At 57.7% G+C, this 20,597-nt stretch overlaps 1 protein-coding gene across 1 annotated transcript; it reads right to left on the bottom strand.

Moving 5' to 3' along the window:
- Positions 1-12,443: 12,443 nt before the first annotated feature.
- Positions 12,444-15,211, bottom strand: LOC128900811 (uncharacterized). Its single transcript, XM_054182331.1, has 7 exons — positions 15,173-15,211; positions 15,009-15,095; positions 14,356-14,578; positions 14,041-14,183; positions 13,585-13,701; positions 13,134-13,403; positions 12,444-12,461 (listed from the first exon to the last, which is right to left on the bottom strand). The coding sequence occupies exons 1-7, from the start codon at positions 15,209-15,211 to the stop codon at positions 12,444-12,446; spliced, it is 897 nt and encodes a 298-aa protein (XP_054038306.1).
- Between the last annotated feature and the right edge of the window lie 5,386 nt (positions 15,212-20,597).

Genomic DNA, 20,597 nt, shown 5'->3' with positions numbered 1-20,597 from the left:
GCGGAGCAGAGGGGCAGCATCACCTCACGGCAGTCTTGTCCCCAGCCAGTCTGAACAGAATTGTACGAGTGGAGCGCGTAGTGTGGTGGCAATAAAAACCCCAAAGTTGTGTCCATCTCTGCTGTGGGATGGTCCTTGCCGCGTTCTTGCGCAGGGATGCTGCAGGTACACAAGGCGCTCACTGAACGTGGGTGCTGGTTGCGTGGGCAGGAGGGAGGTCATCGCCCGGGCTGGGGACCCCAGGGGCTGCTGGGGCCATGGGCCAGGAGACGTCCTCCTCACCCATTTCTAATGGCATGCTCACAATTAGGCAGCAGTTCTGATCCATCGGTCACTCCACGAGGCACTGTCCTGGGAGAAGAGCTGCATGTTGGTGTAAAGCGCTCAGGGACGTGTCCCCTTGTGCCTTGCCAGGCTTTTCCCCGTGTTTGGAAGGACTTAGCCCAAAGCACCGAACACGCAGAGGGGACCACCCTCACCCCAGGCTCGGTGACCTCCTCCCTCCCAGCAAGTGGCTGCCCGGCCCCTCTCCTGCTCTGCCGCGTCCGGTGGCAGCTGGCAGGTGACAGGGGTGACGATGCATTTCTCTAGCCCTTTTCTCAGCGGACGTGCCCTTTTCAGTCCCTTTCATGGCTCAGGGTGACACTGCGGCGAGGTGCCAATCCCCAGCGATTTTCTCCATTTTCCCTGTCCACACATGTACCGTGTCCGGAGTATGACCTCGAACAGCGAGGGAAGAACCTCCCCCAGTCCCCGTCTTTTACTGCTCTGCTGAGTCCAGCGCACAGGGTCCTGCTTTTTTTTTTGGCTGCCTACTTTTTCTCTGCGTCCTCTGAGTGGGACGGGAGCCGTTCTGTTGAAAGCCAAGACAAATTACGCTGGTATGCAGTGATGGTAGAGCTGATTCATAAGCCAGGTGGGTCTACAAGGTCTAATTTGGGATGGAAGATAGCTGACGAGTTCTTTAGTAACAAGGAAGACTTGGGAAACTATATTTTCCTTGACAAGCACATCATTATCTACCAGCTTAATGCTGCTGCCCAAGTGCTGGGCTTCTGCAGGCCAGCGAGGAGAGGCTGGCATGGTTACGAAGCAAGTTTTAAAGAGGAAATGTTTTAATAGGAAATGGGAATAGAAAATAGGAAATGGGAATAGAAAACTGGAAATGGGAATAGAAAAAAGGAAATAGGAAAATTAGTAGGAGGATCATCCCCCCCATCCATGCGTCTGTCTCCAGGGGCATTAGCCAACACCATTTTGAAGGTGGCAGATTCTCCCTCAGAGAATCCAGGTGTTTCCAGCTGTTGAGAGTCTCTTCTGGCCCACATATGAAGCTCTGCAGTGCCGGCCGCATTTCGCCTGCCAGAACACCCCTCATCCCTTCTGTGGGGACCGGGGACGGGTGCCAGGGTGCTCTGGCTGCCCCGACGCCAAGCGATGCTTCAGGGCTGGGCACGGCCCCGGCGCTCGGGGCGACTTCTCCAGCTCGACGCTCCGGGAATTGGCTTCGTTACAGCCAGGCAGGAAATTACAGCCCCGCTGGCAGCCTCGTCCAGATGCGATGGCCTCAGAGACCGGAGGAGAAAGACTCTCCTTCGGCTGTTGATAACTGAGCGCTGAGGTCTGTGCGCCTGTCTGGGTACGGACACCGGCACGGAGGGGGCTGTGGGAGCATTTTGGGGAGCGTCAGTGCCGGAGGTGAGAGCTGGCGCTGCACCGGGCACCCGGCCAGCGTTATTAGTGTCGCGCTCCTGCAGGCAACAAATCCACCCACGTCCTCGACGGAAAGAAAAACTGTTTGGAAACAAGATCTCTACCTGGCACACGGAGCCAGAGACGTTCCTCACCCCGCGCCTCCCTGCCCGAAGGTGTCTCGCCCCGCAGCAGCCGGCTCCCTGCGCCGCGGCATGGGCAGGAGAGGGGCAGCAGTGCCCAAGGGACCACAGTTCCACCGTGACCGTCCCCGCCGTGCTGTCCCCCTTCCCTCCCCATCATGCTGGTGACAGCTCTCTGCACCTCCCAGCACTTAATATGCGAGAGGGGGCGAAGATCGCTGCACCCTGCCTCACGCAATGAATTATTAACCCACCATTAGACAGGTTGGAGTATTAAATCTTCCCCACCAGCCGTTCCTGGCTGTCCCCCAGCATGCAGGGACACGGGGGCCGGGTTGTCCAGACCCTGCTGGGGGAAGTGGGCAGAGGCCGAGTGACCCGGGCCAAGCGCAGTCCACCCTGTCTGGATACGGTCTCCCCCGACTGAGACGCGGGGAATCCAAGGTTGCTCTCACCCCTCGCCCTGCGCCGGTCTCCTCCGCTCTGCCCCAGGGTAAATCCTGGACCTAACCTTGGGATCTTCCTGCCACGTGCTGGGGTTCCTGGGAAGGAGAGGGGTGAAGGGCAAGGGTGCTGCGGGTGGAGGGGGAGCTCCCAGGGGTGCAGCAGCGCACGGGTGCTCGCCGCTGCTCAGGGAGCACAACGCAGGGCCCGGGGCCATTGCACGGAGCAAGGCAGGTGGGTCCCCAGCCCAGCTCCCAGCACGGGGACAACCGCGTGGGGCAGGTACCAACACCGGGGCTGCCCTGGGCAATTCAGCAGGGCAGAGACTGGCTCAGCTCCTGCGGGACGGTGCTCTCCTGTCCCTGCGGTGCCGACAGCGAAGCCCCAGCCTCACCTGCGCCTTCCACCGCCGAGCGCTCGAGCATCCCGCAGAGGAAGGGCAGGTCCAGGCTGGCACAGCTCGCACCACCTCCCCTCTGCGGTGACAGATCAGCCACCCCCGTGTCCCCCGCGTCCCCCGCGCGGCTCGCGCCCTCCTGTCGCTCCGTGTTTGTGTCCCTGCTGCCGGCGGGCTCTTCCCTGGCAGCTGCCAGCCTCCTTGGCGGGGGGACAAAGAGGGCTGCAGGCAAAGGGAAGCTATTGCCGACTTTTGCATTTTTCCCAAGCTGTTGGCTCTGTTAGCGTCTTCTAAGCACATTAAACTTGGATCCCAGGCAGGGCAGCCCCATGCCCGGCTCACCAGGCTGCTGGGGGCAGAAAAGGAGGCCGGGGGGGGTTTCTCTGAGTCTGGGAAGCAGGAAGAAATTTTTTACACTGAGGGTTGCCCAGAGAGGGGGTGGAGGCCCCATCCCTGGAGACATTCAAGGCCAGGCTGGATGAGGCTCTGAGCAACCTGATCTGGTTCAAGCTGTCCCTGCTCATTTTAGGGAGCTGGTCCGGATGGCCTTTAAAGGTCCCTTCCAACCCAAACCATTCTGTGATTCTATGATTAGTGAGACCTGATCCTTCACTCGGAAAGACCCAAGTGCAAAGATGCTGATGCTGTAGCTGCGTATCGGAGGTCACTGCACCCACCCAGGGGCTGCGAAGGGACGTGCTTTGCTCAGATCACACAAGCCTGGGCGACACATCCACGTTGGCTGATGGCCGGCGATGCTGAGCCAAGCTGTCCCTGCTCCACCTTGCAGGGCCTGGCCCACCTCCAGGCTCTGCTCCACCTCGGTGGCTCCCGGTGGGCAACGCCACCTCCCTCAACCCTGCCCCTTCCCATAGCGAATCTCAGAGAGGTTTGTTTCATCCAGTCAAGCCCCAGCATTTGCTAAAACCCCCCAGACATACTCATTGGTACAGATGAGAGGAAGAGAGCAGGACGAACCAGGAGCCACGGTGCATTACAGCTTAAGCAAACACCCAAAGAAGCATTGTCTCTTTGCTCTCCTCGTCTGACAAAAACTACTAAAGCTTTATTAAACTTTAGGAGTAACAATAATCCATCACACCGTTGCTGTCATTAATCCTGGGTAATTGTTTCTATAATTAAAAGCCCCATTGTGTCTTGTCTCTCCAATATGATTTATCAGGTAGGGACCACTCTTGCATGAATGATGCATGGCTCTTGGGAGGACATCTGCCTCTGGGCTGCTTGCGTTTAAGAGAAACGCACAGTGCTTGCCTTCAGCGCCTGTTGTTCCCTCACCGCCTCCATCCCCCGTGTGCACCTCAGGCTATCCAACCCCGGGATGAAATCCCCGTGATCCGGACACCCCTTTGCTGCCTGGACGTCAGGAACCAGATTGTTTCGATCCTTTGTGCAAAGCTCCCAGCCTCTGATCCGCGGGTGAGCTACAGGCAAGGCCAAAACTAGCTCATGAGCGAGACCAGCAAGAGAGAAGCCACCTGCTTGCCTGGAGGTGCCAGAGAGCTGGATTTCATGTCAGCAGATCACGCTCCTGCCTCTGACGTGAGCTGCTTTAAAAACTCAAAACAAGGTGGGAGGACCTACTCTTTGCTGGTGATAAACTAAGCGGTCTCCAGATTCCCTCTCTCTATTAGAGACTCCGGAGCTGATGAGGGAACTGGCTGGAATGTGCAGTAGAAGACGCGATCCCCGGTTGTTCCTCGGTTGGACGGAGCCGTGCTGGCCATGAAGTTTCCTTGGCTGTAGGCTCCTCCTGAGAAAGCATTTTTGGTGATAAAGCCAGGAGCTGCTGAGGAGACTGGAGGAGTCGCTGAGGTCTCAGCAGACTGCCCACCTCCTCCGTGCTCTGCAAGAACACCAGCCTGGGCAGGTCCCCTGAGCCCCTGGAAGCGCCGCTCACAGCGAGGGGGGCACAGCCAGCCGGGATGAGACAAGACGAGCAGAGCGGAAAGTCCACCGGGGACGAAGCAGCGACCGACAGCCTCGTCCGCCCCTTCGATTGCAGACACAGTGCCCGGACCTCCCCTCCCCGGGGGGGGCTGAGATATGGGGACACAACAGGAGGAGAAGTCACCCGCCGCGCGCAGAGCAGCGCCCACAGCTGCCGCTGAGGTCCCTGGGGAGAAGGGGGTGTCAGAGGAAGGAGGGGATGGGCGGTGATCTACACTCCAGCCCTTTCGGTGCCCTGAACTGAAGCCGCAGGTGCCTCTTCCCGGGCAGAGAGATCCAGGGATGCCAGAAAAGAAACTCGGCACAATCCTTGGCCCCTTTGGTCTCCTCTGCACCTGGAGCCACCTCTAGAGCACAGGCACCAGGAGATCACGCCTTAGCGCCACCAGATCGGCTCGCTGGCAAGGACCTCGTCCTTCCTTACCTCCGTGGGGTTGGGATAGGGGTTGTCCTCGGCGCTCAGCCTTCCCTGTCCCCTCCCGTTTTTCTAAGCTAATATCTTGCAGCATCTTAAATGAAATAGGAATAAATACAGTGAGTTTTAGAGAGTTCACGGATGAAGCTAATCGGACCTGAAAATTGCTCTCCTTTCTTGTGTGAGTCACACACGTAATGCATGTGCATATTAATGCTCGCAGCACGCTCTCCTTCCCATCTTTGTTTTCAAGAGCTTTCACTGGGGGTTTAGCTAGAAAGACACACACCACAGCCGCCGCGGGAGAGGCACCGCTCATTTCCCAGCTCAGCCGAACACAGCCATTAGCATGGGGGGGTCTGGCCCGATGGATCTCATGACTTTTCCATCACAGCGTGACAGGCAATAAACCTCTGGGGCTCAGCTCTCCATCTCCCAGCTGGACGTCAGCCCAGCCGTGGCATCTGGCACGGCACTGGTTCCTCCAGGCCACCCAGCTGTGACCAACAGCTTGGCTCCGGTTCAAGAGACTGCAACAAGAGCAGCAGCACAAGTGTTGGCTCAAGGCCTTCGGAAAACTTCGACATTCGGAGCACACATGAGCCAAAAAAAAAAAAAAAAAAAAAAAGCCTGGCCTGGAAACTGCGCACCTCCTAGGTGATGGCTCCATTTCTAGCCGCATCGGTGATGGCCAGGAGCTCTCTGTCGCTGATAACCTGCTCCCACTTACACACCTGGGAGCAGCCCTCTCCACAACAAGCGGGCTGCGTGTCCAGATCAGGGCTAAAACACCGATTAGCTGGTTCTTGGACCCTTGGATCCAGATAAACCTCCGGCAGCAGTGCTCAGCCCTGGTGAAAAGCTCTCACTGGCATCTGCCAAACCCCCAAAGGGCACCTCGAGGCAGCCGGGCTGGGTCTCACCCTGTGCACCCCTGAGCGAAGCCCAGCCCAACACTGACCCTGCCTCCAACCCACCACGTCCAGCTGGGACCACACTGCGTCCTCAGGAAAGGCACAAATTAATTCCCTGGTTGCCCAGGACCGGGAGCCTCATCCTGTGATGCCGCTGCCCAGAGCTCTGTGAGATGAGCAGATATGGGGACACTTATTTCTCTCTTGACCGTGCAGATGTGCAGCTGCAACGCCAGCTGTAAAACCTGCCGGTTTTAGGGCAGCTACAGCGCTTCCGCACTGGTCGCATCGTGGAGGAGATCCAGGTCCTTGGCCCTGCCTGGAGCTTGTACCGAGCTCCCCAGGGACACGTCAGAGTCTCCCTCGTTGCTGCTGCTGTTGCAGCGTGAAGATAAAGCCGGGATTATCGCCGCGAGCTGCAGGCAGGATGACAGCACTAAGCAGGCATCTGCCCGCACCGCTGAGGGTTTGCATCTCCTCTGGAGGCGGTGGGAGGCCAAGGGAAGCCCCGAATGACCCCTCTGCCTGCGAGGAAGGAGGCGCCCGGGCCCCTGATGCTTTTCAGGAACTGTAGCACCAGCTGCCTGCTCCCTCACAGCAGGGATACAGGCTTTGCTGGGGCAGAGCTGGGACCATGCTGGGCACAGCACCACAGCCCAGCGTCTCCTGGGGTTCACAAGCTCACGCGTTGCTTTTCATGCAGCAGCGTCCCTTAGAGAGCAGTCGTGCACAAAAGCTGTTGCAAACTCAACCCTTGGGGCTGGAAGGAAGAAGAATCACGGACTGGTTTGGGTTGGAAGGGGCCCTAAAGATCACCCAGTGCCACCCCCTGCCCTGGGCAGGGACACCTCCCACCAGCCCAGGTTGCTCCAAGCCCCGGCCAACCTGGCCTTGAACCCCTCCAGGGATGGGGCAGCCACAGCTTCTCTGGGCAACCTGGGCCAGGGGCTCACCCCCCTCACAGCAAACAATTTCTGCCTCACATCTCATCTCAATCCCCCCTCTTCCAGTTTCAAACCCTTCCCCCTCGTCCCATGGCTCCATGCCCTTGCAAACAGCCCCTCCCCAGCTTTCCTGGAGCCCCTTTAGGGACTGGAAGGTCTCCGCGGAGCCTTCTCTTCTCCAGGCTGAACCCCCCCAGCTCTCTCAGCCTGTCCTCCCAGCAGAGGGGCTCCAGCCCTCCCAGCATCTCCGGGGCCTCCTCTGGCCCCGCTCCAACAGCTCCGTGTCCTTCTGCTGTCGGTGCCCCAGCGCTGGAGGCAGCACTGCAGGGGGGTCTCCCCCGAGCGGAGCAGAGGGGCAGAATCCCCCCCTCGCCCTGCTGCCCACGCTGCTGGGGATGCAGCCCAGGCTGCGGGGGGTTTCTGGGCTGCCAGCGCACGGTGCCGGGGCATGTGGAGCTTCTCCCCCACCGACACCCCCAAGTCCTTCTCCTCAGGGCTGCTCTCCATCCCTTCATCCCCCAGCCCGGGTTTGTGCTGGGGGTTGCCCTGACCCGGGTGCAGGACCCTGCACTTGGCCTGGTTGAACTTCATTATGGTCACACAGGCCACCTCTGCAGCCTGTCCAGGTCCCTGTGCATGGCATCCCTTCCCTCCAGCGTGTTGACCACACCACATCGCTGAAATGCTGTGCCGTTTCCTTGCAGAGGTTCATGGAGCAGAGGAACTGTGGTTACACCAACCGCTCTCCCACAGCGGGATTTTTTGCAGCTGAAGCACCTGGGGAAACACCTCAGGCCAAGCACAGCGATGTCCCAAAGCCCAGCACCCATCCAGCCATCCCTGATGGACAGATTTGCTCCGACAGCTGCGCAAGGAGGGACGGATGAGAGTCACAGCAGCCCCCGGCTGTGAACCCCAGCCCTGTCCCTGCCCCATGCCCACAGGAGGGTGATCCATCCCAGGGCTGGCATGGGGAGGGGGCGGCTGGAAAAGGTGGGGGATTGGGCCCAGGGGGTGCTGAGTGCCTGCTCCTCACTGCTGGAGTGGTGTGAACAACCTGGGACCAGGAGACTGAATAGAAAAAAAAAAAAAAAAAAAAAAAAAAAGAGAAGCCCAATGAGAAGAGAAACACTGCGGTTTCATGTTTTCCCAAAATAGAGGAAAAAAAAAAAATAAATTTGTAGCAAAAATGATGACCCATAAAGATGGTTGTGCTGGAAACGAATGCGTTGAGTCCCTGGCAGTAGTATGCATGTGATAGGAAAGGATTGCCTCCTGTAATTTTAAGAACTTGCACTTAACCTCGTTATTTCCCGTGTGCCAGAGCAGGAGCGCGTCCCCCCTCCACAGCCCCCAGGCACATGGGGAACCCAGCGCTCACCCCTAAAGGACAAACAGGACCAATTTCTCTCTGCTCCTTGTAGAGAAGAGCAAAACGCTCCTTCCAGCCCTGCAGCAAGCTTGGAATAGGGTTTCTGACCCTCTCGATTACCAGCTTTGAGCAGGCGGCAGCGCCGGCGTTTGTTACAAAGCTGCTCCGCGGGAGGCGATTGCCGCTCTGCCCCTCAGCCCCGTTACCGATGGCTCTCCCCTCCGCCGAGCAAATCCATTTCTCCATCCTAATTAGGCTCCATCCAGGGCGCAGAGCCAGCAGCCCGAGGAGGAGAGGATGCTAATGAGCACCAGCCCCGGGGGAGCGCCCGCCGCCCCCTTCCTGCGCCGCCCCAGCCCCCCGCGCTCCCAATGACAGGCCCAAGGTAACCCGCCCGTGGCTCCTAATTGGATTTGCTCATGCTAATTATGATCATTTTTGCCTCAATTAAGCCATTTGTTTCCCACGCAACTCCCTTGTCGTAGGTCTAGGACAGAGCCCTTTGCAGGCTCCATATGGACCACATGCTTGGTCCACATGTCCCTGGGGACCCCAACCATCAGGGTCACCTTTTCTTACCCCCCCCCCCCCCCCCCAGGCTCACTCAAGGGCCATGATTGTCTCTTCGCCCCCCCTCCCCAGCACTGCATTAACCCCTCACTTTCTCTCCCGCTCCCCGTCTTCCTCTCTCACAGCACCTGGCCTTGCTCTTTGGTGGCCCTTATCCAGGAGTGGGACTGGCCCTGGTGTCACCCACAATGCCACCAATGGACCCTGGGGCTGGAGAAGGTGCAGATCCGGGGCCTGGAGCCTGTGTGGTTCCCACCATCCCAACCCCTCTGGTCTGCAGGAAGAGGCAGGGAAACATGGCCTGAAAGAGCAATGACTGGAGATTTCCAGGGTGGAGGAGGAAGGAGGGAACATGATCTTCAACAGAGTCCTCCGCCACAGCCCCAGCACCCCGCTTCTCACCATGGCCACCCCTTCTGCCCGGCTCCTGGCACCCAGGGGAAGGGTAAGGGGGGATCACACAAAGGCTGGGCTTGGGCGATGCACAACACTGTGCCCAAGCCTAGCAGATACTCAGCCGGGTACATCCCGCATCCCATCTTGGGCCTTTTCCCAGAACAGAGGATGCCAAGGAGGACTCAGAACATCTCCACCCGACCAGAGTTCAATACCGTGCTCCATCAGGCTGCTCCTCGCATCGTTCAGCCCCAAACAGAGCTGGGCTGCAGTCCCCCTGCGTGGCCCAGGGCACGTCCCTGCGCTTCACCTCCCCGCACCGGGGGAAAACACAACCAGGAGAGGGAAGAACAGCGACGATGAAGAGGAAGGGAAGCGACGCTCAAGCGCGCTTAGCGGGGTCTTGCCTTTTGGCAGAAGGACAGACTCTCCCATCCCTCCCATGCTCTGCTCTCAATCCCCACCTGTGTCCACCCAGCTGTAAAGAGGGGCCAAGTCCTCTAAAAGCATCAGGTTCTGTAACACCACATCCCGGTGACCGGGCTGGCTGCAGCACCACTGAACCGTCCCAAACATGTATTTCTGGGATGCACAAGCCGTATCCTACTGCAACCAGATGAAGCCCATGAGCAAGCAGGTATTTGGGGCAGCTCACTCGTGGCCCTGCAGCCCCCGTTACCCCCAGCAGCGGTGACAGCTATCAGGCCACCAGCGGCCACTGCCACCTTCAGGCACCTCCCGGGCAATGGGTCGCCTCTCTCCGGGCTGAGCCTTCGCACACGGGCAGCAGCGTGACCATCAGCTCCCTCCTTTTCACCCTGCCTCTCCGACAACGCGAACACGCGCCACCGACTTACTCGGGCTGGATTCAAGGTGATGACCTTGGGATAGAGCAGCTCTGCAGCTTGTTCTCACTCCACCAAGCCATTTACTTCCTCCATCTCTTCCTCTAAGGTCTCTTCTTCCTGAATCGGGGCTTAAGATCTGGGAAGCTTTGGGCATGCCCCTCATCGCAGGCAGCTGTGCACAGAATTCATTTGCAGGTGAGCTCAAAGAGCCAGATTTAGTGCTAGTTGCTTCCTCCCTACATTTTTAAGGCATAATCACTCTGCAGCCTGGCACCCAGGCAACGAACAAAGCCTCCTCTTTATCTCCCCATCCAGTGCTACTACAGCTCAGGAGCACGCAGGAAAAGCCTGCACAGATTTCAGAAAAAAAGCCCTTACCTAGCTACGTGCCACTAAAGGATGTTTATTAATCTCTGCTTTGAAAACGCTGGCTGCAGACAATGGGAAGAGCTATCAAACACAAATGAGGAGCAAGTGAATTAATGCAGAGCCCAATATAATAGCCAGGAGTTCCAATATCAGCTCCTTTAGCAATCTTCAGAAAAAAAATCTTGCTATTTATTCAGCAGTAACGAAACCAGTGCTATTGTGGTTGCAGATAATGGCAGGTAAGAGGCATACCTGCGTTTAAAGAGACACTGCCACGGGGAAGGACGTCGAGCAGCTTTATGACAACTTGAGCTTCACAACTCGGGGCTGTTCCGCACATTGATGGTGCACCAATAACGGGTCTCACCTGGGAGAAAGATTGCTCTGCCTAATCCAAGAAGCAGAGGTACAAGGAGCCAGCCCCAGGTCTCCGGTCAGATCTTGGAAAGCCAGCTTTCCAGTGCCAGGGAGGGTTTTTAAGGGCTGCAGCTCAAGGAGAGGTGTCCTGACCCAGCCACCAGCCCAGAGTACAAGATTTTCTTCCTTTAAACGGTTCACTGCTGGCCAGAGCAGCCCTTCGCACAATCGCTGCAGCCCAGCAGGAAAAGCTGCACAGAGCACAATGTGCCCCAGAGCAGCTTTTAACAGAAGAAACAATCTTTAATTAGAAAGATATTAGCATCCCTGATCACAGCAGGGGTCTGGGAGCAACGGCACCTCCATCCTTGTTACTGCCCTGCCTTTCAACTCCCTGGGATTTTTAATTCCCGCCCTTCCTTGCGGCTCACATGAATTGGGAAACACAAGAACAAAACCTCAGGGCATCTCAAGATCTCCCTCCCTTCAGAGCGCAGACATTACTGAGCTGGTCGGCAGCAGCGGCTGGCCTGGCCCGTCCGGGTTAAAGCTCCCCAAGAGCTCAGCTTGTTCAGCACAACACCCCTGCTGCAGGATGCCATGGTTATTTTTAACAGTTGGAGCATTGTTAGTCCAAGCGAATACACTCACAAATGCAGCTCGAGGCAGACATCCATCAGACACAGCCTCCAGGCACGCCCCGAGCCAGGGATCCAAACACCCGGAGCCGTTCCCATTTTTACACTCACATTTAGAGGAGTTACTGCTCTTTGCAGCTCCAGGTACTGTGACTTGGTCCAGGCAACAGATCAAGCGTTGCCCAATCTCAAGTCGTTCCAGAGCTCTGGGTTGCATTCGGGCACTTTCTGATCCCAACCTGCCTTTTTCCAGACCCTGAATCACCCCTTTGCTCCGCTCTTGTACTGAACCAGGGTCCTCTGTAGGATCCACGTGGGGGAGAAGGCTCTATGCAGAAACACCCAGGTATAAAGAAGCCACAGAATAGACCGAAGACCTGCAAGTGCTCACTGAGCAACGTGGGCTCCACGTGAACTTGGTTGGTTTATCCCAAGGACAGGGACTTGCTACCTCCTGTATTTCTAGGGAGGTCACACATGTGGAAGGGGGTTCTGCTGAGGCACCTGTCCTGCACCTCTGCAGCCAACCAGCCCAGGGTCATCTGGGGGTTAGTCAGTGTGGCCATGCTCAGGTACGGCCACACAGAAACCCTGCTCTACCCAGCCTGAGCCTGCAGCTCCACTCCCTGCACCCCTCTCCTTCCCATCACATATATCAGCGCTCCCAGACTCATCACGCTCCCAGAAGCCATGAAGATCCTCTCCACAAAGAGGAAGAGAAGGTCTCACTGGCAGCCCCATACCTTGGGCTCCCAGCAGCAGTATGTCCATGCCATCTGGTGCATGGGCAGGACCTGCCAGCTCTGGGTACTGACAGCCAATTGCATCCCGATTCATGTGAAAAAATAGGGTAATTTTATTATAAAGCTCAAAAATTATCAACATAGCATTTAACTGGACGTCTTACTCGAGGACACAGCCATCCTAGAGAATCAGGCACTTTGTAGCCACAGCACAGGCCCAGCTCCATGGGTCAGGGTTCCTGCTTGTCCTAGAAAACACAAGAGATTTTACCCGTAACACCGACCAGCCGTCATTGACCCCGGGGAGTGAGCTGCTGAGTACGACCCAACCCACCCTGCACCTCTCCTCACCCTCCACTTCCCTGCCAGCCAGGCAGCCAAGCACCAGCTTCTTGGGGACTGGGAGGGTATCCATCAGTGCTTTGGCGACAGATGGGTCTGGAGCAGTGAAGGGCCCCATGCGAATTTGCTAACGATGAAGACTCTCCCACAAATCCTCCCCGTTTTAAAGCACAAGATATCCGGGCCAGTGAGTCATGAAGGGCTCGCGGTGACCTGCTGGTGGTAGAGGCTCTGGTTCAGAGGTGGCTTCCCTGGGTACCAGCACAATGTATTCAAGTGACATTTGGTACTCCTGTCGCTCCAAGGCTGTGATGCCCATGGCACTGTGCACACCCAGCATCATCTCAACAGCACATGGGGTTGTCTCTTTGCACAGGGAGAAGAACTAGAGCCCCTCCAACCCTCTCCTAGCTCACTTGGCAGCAGAGGGAACGGAGAGCTGTGCCACAAAGACTCAGAGCCTGGGGACGTCCTCCAAGGCTGAAACATCTCCGAGCACAGACAGCTTGCGACACCTCCCCTGCTCCGTGCTAAAGGAGGGTGGGTGGGATTGTGGCTCAGCACAGAGGAGTCCTTACCTCGTACTGTGACAAACTGCTGCTCTCATCGCAGTCCGCGTCAGCCTCCTGCTCACTGCCGTCCCCACTGCTCACACCAGCTTGTGGCTTCTGGGCATCATCATCATCACCACCACTATTGATATCTGGAGCACCTTCCCCACTGCTGGACCCAGCTGGATCCTCTGGTCGCAGCTCCGTGCTTGCGGCCAGCGGCTCTGGGGCATCACTGACCCCAGCACGTTGTATGTCCTCCACCCGCAGGGACAGGGGCATGGTCAGGGTGCAGCTCTGTGGAAGGGCAGCACAAACCCCATGAGAGATCTCATGAAATTCAGATTAGTCCAAGTAACCCCAGACACCTCTCCTTCTGTAGCCAAGGGAACAAGGACTGAAGTACATCCTTCCAGCCCAGTATTTGCAAATCTACCCAGGACAGAGTGTGCAGCCCGCGTGGGGCAGGCCCACTCACCTGGAGATCTGAGGAGTCCTTCAGCATAATGGTCCCATCCTGTTCTTCAAACTCCAGGTCTGTCTCAGTGTCATTCTGGGACTGGTACTCCTCGCTATCTGTTTCCACCTCCAAGAACTATGGAGGAGAGAGGCAATCTGAGGAAGGACACACCAGCCCCATTCCCAGCGGGAGCCACGGCCAAACAGCCAAGGGCGACGGAGCTGCTGCTTTGCAGGGACATCAACCAAAGGGAAACCTCAGTGCTATGGGATGAGTAGGGCACCCGCCCCTTTCAGAAACCGATGAAGCGATGTTCAAGTGCTCTTTGGACGGCCTGCAGCCCTCAAAAGGGCTACAACAAACCGCCGCAGCCCTGCGCGGTGACACTCCCGGTCTAGCAGGGACACACAGGGGATGAACCCAATCATCCCCCAATTGCTCAGCCGAGGAACAAACCTGCTCAGCACGTCATACCTCATACGTGGGGTCATCAGAATCATGCTCCGGCAGGTCCCTCTCCAGTACCACCAACAAGGACTCCTGCTCCTCCAGAGCTACGTCATCCCGCTTCCTCTTGTTCGCTTTCTTAGAGGGGCTGATCCCACCTTCTCGGATCTCTGCAGGGATGCGTAGGAGGCACAATCACTACACATACAGAATGAACACATACATCTGTCTCCCACCTTTCTACCCAGCAGCAGAGTTTCAGACCTAAAGTATTTTGATTTCGGTTTTGCGTGCTTCTTAGCTGCAAAGCCTTCAGGTGTTCCAGGAGGCCACAGTTCTTACCCTTGGGCACGTTGCTGTGGCCCCAGTCTGCTGGCAGGTAGCCCAGGATGTTCTGAATCCTGGTGGGGACAACGGAGAGGAGGAGGCGTGTTAGTCTCCCCCGGCGCTTCTTGGCAAATCGTCTAGGCCTGGCGGGAGACCGGGTGGGGTAGACTTTGCTGATAGTGGCCTCCACAGGGACCACGAATCCAATCCAGACTGATGCTTTCTGAAGGATCTTCATCTGCAGACAAGGGAGAGCTACATCAGGTCATGCGAGAACTTCCAGCTATCTCAGAGCCCTCAGTGGAAAACCTTAAACCCTGCTCTGTCCCAGCGTGGCACTGAGATTGGGACCAGCTTCAGACAGGTAAGACAGGACCAGTGAGATTGTGCCTCGTCCCTAAGGGCCTCCCATCTCTCCTGGCCCAGAGAGGGAGAAACACAAACGCTGCAACAGGCTTTGGCAGAAGGGGAACGAGGCAAGATGGAACCAGGCAGAGGGCAAAAGCTGGGATGACGAGGAAAGCAGAGGGACAAAGCACAGGGCAGAGAGAAAAGACTGAAAGAAGAGAGAATACATGGCAGAGAAACCAAAGGAACTGCCAGTATCAAGGTTTTATCACCCCGTCCCCTTGGCCTCAGGCTCCTCCAGCAGCAGGAGCATCACCTACCAGGTACTTGACAAAACTCAGCTGGAGGATCTGGCACAGGAACCTGCTGGAGAAGGAGCAGGGCTCATCGCAGGTAACCAGCCTCCCCTAGACAGAGAGAGAAAGGTCAGACATCCTCCACCCCAGCTCTGACAGTGCCCCCAGCAGGAACAACCCTGTGGTACCTCCTCTGAGCTGGTGCGTGGTCTCAGTTGCTGCTCCATGAAGCTCAAGAGCCCAGACTAGACAGAAAGCTGGCTTAGCCCAGCCTGCAGCCCTCGGGCTACTTGTAGCTACTGGCCCAGCTGCTCCTCATTGCGCTGACGAGCTGCTACCAGCTTCACTAATCAGTGGGGCAGCCCAGGGCCCTCCCACGGGGGTTCCCCTGGTTTCTGGTTTCCCCTGGACTCATTGCAGTGGTCCTGGTGCCTTGCTTAAAGGCCGGTGGCTCTCAATTAGGGGGTTATTTTCTCTCACTTTGGGGCGCCTGTCTCCTCCTGGGGGTTGTAGCTTGCCAAGACTGATTTGGGATATCCCCCCTCCCTCTGTGCTGATGCAAAGAGCTGAAGGGGGAGGGTGATGAGGTGCCAGATAAACCTGCACCCCTGAGCCCCCAGTGACGGGAGAAGCTGGACCCCAGGCGAGGGGAGGTCCCGCAGCATCCCTCCGGGTCTGTGCCCTCCCTTTGCTCCCACACTGGGGGGAACCTGGGGCTGGGATTTGTTCTAGTCAATAAAGATGAAAGGAAGGGAGTAAGCCTGATGCTTTGATCAGCAGTAGCCGTCAGTCCTGTGTGCACACGAACACACACACACGCACCCCTTCGTAAAACAGCCTTAGCTGGGCCCCCAGAAGCACCTTCCAGAAGCTGCTTCACAGCAGATCCTCTGCTCTGGGCACTCGCTGAGCTTTTAACTTCATGCAGACCGTACACCCAAAAGCTGTGCTGGGCACCGCTAGGACACTGCGGCTGCTGAGCCCTGTGTCCAGCTCAGCACCCATCCCGCCCCGTCTCTGCGCTTGGCCAAGCTGGGCACCACGATGTGCAGACGGGCGGGAGTCACATCTCTGACCAGTTCAACTATTACGAGGGATTTGCCGCTGTTATTTCTACCAAGCAGGTGGATTTGGAGCAGGGAAAGGCATTTAATGTTTGGCTGTCACTTCGCCCTGGTGCAAGGTAACAGACGCCCTGCTGCAGACGCTGGCAATACGGCGTGTGGGCATCGCCCCGGGGGTGAAGGGAACAGTGTCAGGATAACGGGGCACCCACCTCCCCACTCCATCGAGCTGAACAGGGCGTCGTGGCAGAGGTGACCCTGCAGAATGGGGACCTGTACCCAGCATCCGCAGATCCTGCTTGTACCCCTGCCACAGGCCACGCATTTGGGGGCAGACGCGACCCCCCGCTCAGCGGAGCTGGGACGTGGCTGTTGATGATGCTCTGAGATGGTCTCCTGGGCTTGTCCAGGCTCCCAACCCCCGTTTGTGGTAAAACAAGCCTGAAGCCCACAGCAGAGCCTCTTTGCTTCCCGGTACAGGACAGAACGTGGCACGTTACAGCCACCCCCAGCTGCCTCGCTGCGGGGACAGACCCTGCACCGCCCAGAAACGGCGCTGCTTTTCTCTCCACATCGTTTGCAGAGCAGGAGCCAAGATGAAGCAGCCATTATCCACCTGTAGCGCAGGAGGCTTCCCTAGCCCAGGGGAGGGTGACAGGGCAACCCGTCCCCGCAGCTCTGCCCCTGCCCGGCCACGGAGGGGGAAAAGGCCAAGCAGCCTTTGGCTGAGGCTCCGCTGGGAGAACGGTTTCGTGCTCCCACCTGGAGGACGCACAACGCCTCCCCTCACCGTGGCCTCATGCCTGGGGGCTGCCTGGGACCGGTCCCTGACGCAGTTCCATCCCCAGCAGGGACGGGAGCGTGGGGATGCGGCAAGAAACAAGCCGGCACGCAGCCTTAGCGACAGCAGAGGTGGGAGGAGGGACTTGGGGGCCCCAGTGGTTGAAATTGTTGATTTCTCTGGGTAATTGCGTGGGCCAAGGCGGAGATTTTCCTGATGGGAGTTTTGCTAGACAGAGCTGAAGTGTTTGTCTCCGGCTTTCAGCTGCGGCTGCCCCTTCTGCGCAGCTCCGCTTGGTGCCCACGGACGGTGACTCACCCTGCACGGGCCACCGCTCGCTGCTCTCGCGCCCGGCTCCCTCCCACCCCGCGACCCGCAGCCCCGGCTCACACCGCTCATCCAGCTCGTCTTCTCCTCTGTTCCCCCCCCAACTTCTCTCTCGTGGGTGACAGGAGCCAGACGGTGGCCCTGCACGTGAGCAGGACCTCACAGAGCTTGGGGACAAGTGTCTGCTCGCCCGTCCCCCTCCGTCTGTCTCCCTTGTGCCCAGGCGGGTGACAAATTGCTGCTGGTCCGGAGGGAGCAGGTGCAGGGACCCGGCAGCCGTCGTCACCGTGCGTCACCGCGCGGAGAGCAATCAGGGCTGGCTGCAGAGCATAAATACACAGCGCGGCTCCAGGGAGCCCCGTTGGTCCCACCATGCCGCTCTGGGAGGGGATGCTCTGTCCCCGTGCGCTCCAGGGCAAGAGCTCCAGGGACATCTTCCTCCACGTGGTGACTCCCGACCGCATCCCGCAGTTTACTATTCCCTCTCTGGACATCCATGACAAGCAGAGGCGCTCAGGCAAGGAGAAGGGGCAGCCGGAGGGGCTGGCCAGGAGGAGCATCTCGGACCCAGCAGTGGAGGATGAGCACGGCGTGCCCGGCTCTAGCTCATCCTGCTCGAACGCCGGGCTCGCTGCCACTGCGCAGGCTATCCCAGACCCCACCGCTCGGGCAGCTCTGTCCCTGCCCCATCTCCCCATGGTCACCACCCCGTACGGCTTTGTCACCCTGGGGCAGAGCCCACAGGTCACCAGTGAAGAGGCGATGTTTTTTCACCCAGGCTCAGGTTACCCTCGAGGTCCTGCTGCTGAGATACGTCCTGGTTGGCAGGAGGAGCCAGGATGCCGCAGACGCCCCGGGATGGATGCTGCCAGGGGAGATGGCTGCTCCCAGACTGATGGAGGCCTGAGGAACCGCAAGCAGCCGAGTTCCCATGCCACCGGTGACAAGGACGGCGGAGGCAACCAGGCCTACAGGACTCCAGCGGGGCTTCCCCTACCCAGGAGATGTACCAGCCCCCTTGGAGACATCCGGATAACGGATGTTCTGGAAAGCAAAGAGGCAGAGAAGAGAGAAGAGAGGCTACTTGGGGTGGGCTATCAGAGGAGCGGCTCCAGCCTGGAGCTCCCCGCTGGGACACCCAGGAAGAACTTGCTGCAGAGGATCCTCAGGAGGCACCTCGCCCACCCTCGGCAGCTCAAGCCCACGAATTTCACCCTCCACTGATCTTGCACAGCAGCTCTGAGAAACGGAGGTTCCCCAAAGACTTGGGAAAGAGAGACTTGCAAATGCCTCAGCCCGCCAGGCTCCAACATGAGGGCGTCAGATGCGTCACCGCACCTGGAGGAAAAGCCTTGGAATGTCACTGCCCCTGGCCGGGAAACCAGGCTGGGGCTTTGCCGGTGGCAGCAGGAGGTCCATGAGGCAGGAGGGGCGGCAGCAGCGGTGGTGAAGTTGTGTGGGGCAGGCTGGGGGGCTGCAGGTTTGTAACCGTACCGTGTCTGAATAAAAGCGAAAACATTTCAATTGACCCTTTTCACCTCTGCTTGTTTCTTGCCTGTCCCAGCAGTTGGGTAGCAATAGGATATTTTGGTGCAGCCCAGCGCTCCCTCCTATTGCAGCCCCAGTCTCAGCAGCTTCTGCCCTTTATCTCCAGGCGCCAGCAGGTTCTCGACGGGCTGAAACTGCCGAAATGCAGAGCAGGAGGCTGCCTGAGCCCCCCAGGCCACCAGCTGGAGCAGGCTGGGAGAGAAGAGGGGTGCTCACACCCACTTTACAGCTGGTTTCCAGTTTTGTGGGTGTAGGGCGGGACGTTTGCAGGTGTCGGGGTCCCTCTCCCAGCCTGTCCATTGCCGGCCGGACCTCTGCTGTCAGGACACAGCAGCTTTCCTGAAATAGTTACTCCACAGGGTACAGTTGCCAACTGCTCTTAACCAGCTGTGATAAAGCAAGTTTCACGTTATTGGCCGCGCTCTCATAAATCGCTTTTTGCTTTTATTGAGAAGCAGAACCTGCAACGCCAGAATTAAAGCCTTCGTGGTCAGCAATGTTTCGGGGCTAACGGAGCGCAGCCTCCCGGGTCAGCAGCGCTGGGCTGCTGCCACGTTCACTTTCAGGGCTCTTAATTCTCAATGAGGATCCCCGAGAGGGGGAACTGGGAGGGCTGGTCCCAGTGCAGGCTGGAGTGCAGCCAGCCGGGGGGTTGCTGGGAGTCAGCCCAGGTCCCTGCAACGCGACCACACGGAGCAGGCAGCAATCAGGTTTTGCATCAGGGACATTAAATGGGGGGTTTATTAACCCAGTCTGATTCCCATCCTGGCCGGGCCGGCTGCGTGACCTGGGCCACATCCTGCTCTAGCTCAGTGGCTCGGTTTCCCCCATCTCTTCAGTCGAGTTCGACTATAAGCCACAAGGGAGCTTTGCCCGGTGTGTCTGGGCATCACCCAGCACCCAGGATGAGCAAGAAGTGAGACGCGGGGCCCCAGAGTCCCTGCTCTCCTCCAGACGATGCTGCATGAAAGCACCGGTACCCAGAGGACCTCAGCGTTGGCGTGAAAAGGGGGTGCGGAGCTTTTCATAGTGCAAATCCCAAACTTCTCCAGGCATATACATGCCCCACCGAATGGCTCATGGCATGGATATTAAAGGCTCTGTCTCCAGCACAGGAGAATGTGGCAGCCAGGGCTGCTAGAAAGGGGGCTGAGATCAGTTATGCGACAGAAAATCCGCTCAACGGTAATTATAATGAGCGCTGGCACTATGGAGCGAGTCAGGGACTAAGGCTTCCAAAAATTTAAATTGATCTCTGGCTCCTGAGGGCATCGTCTCTGCTCATCACTTAGAGCTGAGAGGGCAGATAGAGTTACCAGAGATTAATAAACGAGCGGTTATCAGTTACTTGAGTTGTGATATCTGACCACGTGTGTGCTCCGAGCTGACTGGCAAATGTGAATTAAGCCACGCTCCCGTAAACCTCGCTCCTTTTTCTTTTGATGCTTAAGCTACTACAGAGTAGCGTCTCTGCCGAACCGCCTCATCATCTTCCATGGAAGGCGCCGGGACAAATCCTCGATGGCAGCTCACTGAAATGATGAGCCTGCTGTATTTAGCAATTAAACCTGGAGACTGGGAGCTAGGACTCCGGGGTTTTATTCCCTGCTTGGTGACCTTCCTGAGCTCCCGCGAACCCTTTTGTGCCCCTTACCTTGACTGCAAAACAGGAAGAAACCTGCTCTGCTTCACAGGTGGATTGCGGGGCTTCATTCATCCTTGTTCACAAGACATCCCTGGTGCCCTTGGCAGGATTTCCCAAGGGAAGAAATATTATGATACGATCTTACAGCCTGCCGTGGTACGAGACTCGTTTCCTCCGGATGTGCCAGCGTGGGGATTATCAGCCTGGACAGAATCACAAATTAAAGGTTTGTTTAAAATGGTTGCGGT

This window comes from Rissa tridactyla, chromosome 22, assembly GCF_028500815.1.
Source record: "Rissa tridactyla isolate bRisTri1 chromosome 22, bRisTri1.patW.cur.20221130, whole genome shotgun sequence".
In the NCBI taxonomy this organism is placed as follows: Eukaryota; Metazoa; Chordata; class Aves; order Charadriiformes; family Laridae; genus Rissa; species Rissa tridactyla.
Note: the sequence above shows the minus strand (reverse complement) of the source record. Positions and strands in the feature narration are given on the sequence as shown.

Bases quoted from the DNA above. Each gene is read 5' to 3' on its own strand.
- LOC128900811 (XM_054182331.1), bottom strand. From the start codon at position 15,211: ATGGAGCAGCAACTGAGACCACGCACCAGCTCAGAGGAG. The intron at 14,579-15,008 runs GTAGGTGATGCT...CCTTGTCTGCAG, and splicing joins TGAGTTTTGTCAAGTACCTG to ATGAAGATCCTTCAGAAAGC. The intron at 14,184-14,355 runs GTAAGAACTGTG...GCATCCCTGCAG, and splicing joins CCACAGCAACGTGCCCAAGG to AGATCCGAGAAGGTGGGATC.